This window comes from Vigna umbellata, chromosome 11 (genome assembly GCF_029865625.1).
Source record: "Vigna umbellata cultivar VRB3 chromosome 11, Vumbellata_1.0, whole genome shotgun sequence".
Taxonomy (NCBI): Eukaryota; Viridiplantae; Streptophyta; class Magnoliopsida; order Fabales; family Fabaceae; genus Vigna; species Vigna umbellata.
Window position 1 is genome coordinate 30612365 of NC_142175.1, and position 4728 is coordinate 30617092.

General features: G+C 32.6%; 1 protein-coding gene across 1 annotated transcript; it reads left to right on the forward strand.

Moving 5' to 3' along the window:
- The first annotated feature begins 593 nt into the window (after positions 1 to 593).
- LOC124847217 (uncharacterized) lies at positions 594 to 2070 on the forward strand. The gene is made up of 2 exons (XM_047324656.2): positions 594 to 996; positions 1381 to 2070. Exon 2 carries the CDS (start codon positions 1392 to 1394, stop codon positions 1872 to 1874), a length of 483 nt encoding a protein of 160 aa, XP_047180612.1. The 5' UTR covers positions 594 to 996; positions 1381 to 1391; the 3' UTR covers positions 1875 to 2070.
- Positions 2071 to 4728: the final 2658 nt, after the last annotated feature.

Genomic DNA, 4728 nt, shown 5'->3' on the forward strand with positions numbered 1-4728 from the left:
TTGCTTGTTATTTTATTTTTAAAATTTTCCTTTTCAGACTAAAATAAAACAATAAACAAATTTTATTTAGTTCTTAACAAAGAAATATGCCACATTTTTATACATTTAAAAAATGAATTATAGGAAAATTATTGATTGATTGAAATTTATAATAAATAAGTAGTTCAATTTTTTCCCAAATTAACTATCTAACCTGTTGTGATAAATAATAAGTAAAATATTTTTAAAGAAATTAATGAATTTCATTTTGTCATAAAAATTTATTGTTTCCTTTAACAAGATATTATTTGTATTCATGAAATCCAAATATTATAACAATAATATTTACATAAAATATTAATCAATTTTAAATAAAATGAATGGATATGGAAAATATTTGTTGAATATTAATCACGGTTTGTGCGTAAATAATTGGTTTTGTGAAAATAGAGAGCAACACAAATTGGGGAAGAAGAGAGCCACGATATCATAATGCTTAGCTGGCAATCCAATCATCAATGGCTAAACATTCACACATTCAATAAAAAATTTGTCGACGTGGATTAAACCATAGTCCACAACCTTAAAGCCTCAATCATTGATGTTTTTTCTCTCACCTCTTTTCTTTCTCTCTCTACAAAGTGCCTTTCTCTTTCTCTCTCTCCCAACTTCCCCACTATTCATATATAGTTTAGGACTGCAGATCCCGTGCAGAAGCCAAATATAATCCCTTTGTTTCCTCACATAAGATTTGGGTTTCTTCAAAGTTTTGTTTTTTTTTTTAAAAAAAAACTTTTTTTTTAATTTCTTGGAGGTAGAAGAAAGCAAAAGGGGTTTTAAAGTTTTCTCTGAAATGGTTTTCATGTCTGAGTTATTGTTCCCTGAAGAAAATATTGAGGAAGGTGAGTGGGAGAAAGAGAGATAAGAAGAGGAGGAGAAGAATACCTACCCAGCAAGCAGAAGTACAGAAAAGATATACAAAAAATTGATTGCATTCATTTTGATCTGCTTCTGCTGGTAATAATCCCTGTCAAATTGCTTCTTCGATTTGGTTGCTTATACAATTTTATCGTGTTTTTCTGTTTAGTTTCCCTTGTTTTGTTCTATAATTTTCCTTGATTTTTTTACATTCAGCACAATAGTAAACTCTGTCATAAGCCCAAAAGGGAAAAGAGTTTGGTTTGGTTGGATTTTTTTCTCTCTTCTTGATTTCTTCATTGGCTGAAAGCTCTTCGGTGTTTGTTGAACGAAAAACCAATAGATTTATTGGTCTTGTGAAATGTGAAAACCGTTTGTATTTATGGCTCTTGAAGCATGTCCTTGAATATTTTTTTATCTTGTGTCAAATATGATAAAAATGATGTTATATTAACCTGTTTGGTGCTGATTGTTTGTTCGCAGGGTGATTGGCAATGTCTGCATCGATGATCATTGACCCTGTGGTGATATCGGCACCAGAAACTCAATCAGCAGCTAGCATACTAGTTGCACAAAGTGAAGTTGAATTTGCTGTGTGTGACTGTTGTGGACTAACAGAAGAGTGCACCCCAGCCTATATAGAAAGAATCAGGGAGAGGTACCATGGAAAATGGGTCTGTGGGTTGTGTGCTGAGGCTGTTAAGGATGAAATTGTAAGGTCTGAGAGGCTTGTCTGCACAGAAGAAGCAATGGCAAAGCATATGAACTTCTGCAAAAAGTTCAAGGCATCAGGGCCTCCTCCAAATCCAACAGTGCATTTGATATCTGCTATGAGACAAATTCTTAGAAGGAGTTTGGATTCTCCTAGAGTAAGGTCCACACCTAATAGTCCAACTAAGACTATCACAGAAATCCATGGTTCTGTGCTTGCAAGGTCTGAGAGCTGCTTCCCTACCCTCACTGAAGGATTGGGATGAAGGAAATGCTGTGTGCTTTGTTGGATAAAAATGGAAGGAGACATCAGAAATAAGGGCAGAAAAATATAAGCTGAAAAATTAGAAGTTTAATTGTAGTTTTGTCCAGTACAGAACTTTCAATCTGTTTGTTAGAAATTTGAACATAATTTGGTCAAGAATTTTGCTTCACTAATACCAATTACCTTGTTTTCCATTCCTCTTAATTGTTTGAAATAACAAAATTATGTTCATAACTGAAGTCAAAATTTCAAATTTCGCAATTGCTGCAGCTGAAGAGAAAATGGGACAATGTTGTCTGTACTCAAATTGATGCTCTGCAAAATATCAAAATTTGATCCAGGAGTTCAACTAATCTTGTCTGTACTCAAATTGATTAAGCTAGGTTGATATCAGGACTGGTTATTTAAAGCGAAAACAAAAATAAGGACACCAATAATTGAGTTATACTTCTCCAAACCGGCTTAAAAACTAATCATTGGTGAAATATAAAATTGACTGGTCTACTTTTAGTGCTAGCACAAATGCACCTTCTGACATTCATTATAATTTCAAGTCAATTACACAGGAAAAACCTTGGGTGGTTGGAAGTTGAAACAGTCATGAATATCTGTAGTGTTTATAAACCTGAGGTTTGTGCTACGTCTTTTGCATAAAATAGTTACTCCTACAATGCTCTATGCATTCTTAAAATTCAAGAGCAAATCACGGGTATAAAAATTACTAATATACTTTCGTTTCATTGACCAAGTCCATGGTCCCTCCCTGCCTTATATGTCAAACTTAACCAAAATTTATTCTAGGCTTTATACCCTTTTATGGCACATCAGCATTGAATATACTATTCACTATAAAAAGATGGTAACAAGCTGCAAGGAAATACATCCATGACACTAGAACAAAAGTAGAAGGGTGGATAGTATCGTATAAAGAGGGACCAACAGCCGTGGAATGATTATGATTATGCCTTAGGAATGCAAAGTGGTTGGATGGTCTCATCTATTTGTGATTTTCTTTTCTGTGCACCTTTAGATCTTTCTGGTGGCAACGCATGACAACTAAGCTTTGTTTCTTGTATATTTGAGTCAAATTCGTTTTGAACTATAACTAGTGATTAAAAAAATAAAACATACATTTTCAAACAAAGTTTACTAGTAGATTTCATATTAAAATTACAGTATATATGAAACTGTTTGAGCATAATAAAATGGTAAACAGTAAGTTTGTCTATGGAATTGCTGTTCTATGATTATCCTAGATAAAACAGAACATTCTTGAACACAAGACTGACGTGTCAGGTGAAACTTGGTCTGTTTTGTTTCTATTATTATGATCTGCCACAGCCCCCACTTAGCTCCAAACGACTAAATTTTCAATGAACATATCATCATGTGAACAACGCTACTTCTGTGTCCTCTGCTAAACTTTATCATGCAAAGTAAATAGAAGCAGAAAGCAGTAATAATCTCTAGCTGTTTAACAGGTTTCTATGAATCATCAGATTACTCCTGGCACCTTGTTTGGCTCTACAAAGAATGAGTTTCTCTTTGTGGAGATATTTGTACTGACGACCATGCAAACTGAACTAAATAAAACTGTCTTCAGTTTTCCTTTCAAAAACCAAAGAATTAAACTTTTCTAATTTTGGACAAAAAGTGAAGCAAAATGGTTACTACCCAGTTGAGAAATGAGACCAAAGGTTGCATAACTCATGTCAATATTGGTGTACTTGAGGAAGATACGAATGGAAGTTCTTGCCAGTTAGGATGATAGTTAATATAATATCAAAAAATTGACTGTCTTATTCTTTGAAAAGGGTTGGTGGTTTCCTCCAACAAGCGTCCAAAATTTCCCATCAATTGTGTGTTTTTCCACCCTTTCCGGGAAAGTGGTTTATCTAATTCTTGAATAAGTTAAAAGGGTTCTTCTTCACTTTGCTCTAAGCTCACCAATCAGCTATGATTAGCTCAACAGATTAATTTAATGGTGTGATTAACATTATCAAAATAGCGTCATGAACCATCCATCATTTTAGTCATATTGTCAGAATTGTTTATGTGCTGTTCAAAAGCAATTGGGCAATTATTGGGTGGCAAAATTAGGTCATCATCATAATGGTTCCCGTGATTGTAGGTTGTCATCGAATGTGTTAGTTTCCAGAATTGTGCGGTAGATTCTACGGGAACAGTTACCACAAAGTGCATATAAAGAATCAATTTTGACTCCGTCTACTGTGGGATTCTAGAGAATTCTTGAGATAGAAACTAAGTCTTTGTTAACTTAATGAATTTGGCAGAAAGTGATGAACGAGATTTAAAGGAATTTGAAAGTAAATTTTTGTTGTTGTTGATTTGAGTGAATTTGGGAGTAATTGAGAGTGAATTTGGAAGTAAATTTTTTTATTCTGTCCTATCAGTAGAATTCTAAACTAATTCTTATAAACTTTACTTCCAAATTCACTCTCACTTACCTCTAAATTCATTCAAATAAACAAAAAAAAAATTATCTTCAAATTCTCTTAATCATTTTTTTCAAATCTATTCAAGTTAACAAAGCCTAAAAAACATGAATGCACACAAAAATAGAGATACATTATAATATTAATGAATTTTGAGTCTAATGAAATTAACACTACTTTCTATTTAAAATTTTAAAAACAATAAATAAATCTTTCATTTTTATATTCCTATGTTCTTTTTCAATTTTATAATTTAGACTAGCGTAAATTTCCCATAACAAAACCAAAACAATATAATCTATTTGTTTTAACATGTAATGTCACAATCTTACTTTAATTTCTCGTGTCTATTACTTACAACCATCAATTCGGAAATTTATACAGCTAATAAAGCTACAA

Excerpts from the sequence above, each read along its gene's own strand:
- LOC124847217 (XM_047324656.2), top strand. The coding sequence starts at position 1,392 with ATGTCTGCATCGATGATCATTGACCCTGTGGTGATATCGGCACCAGAA.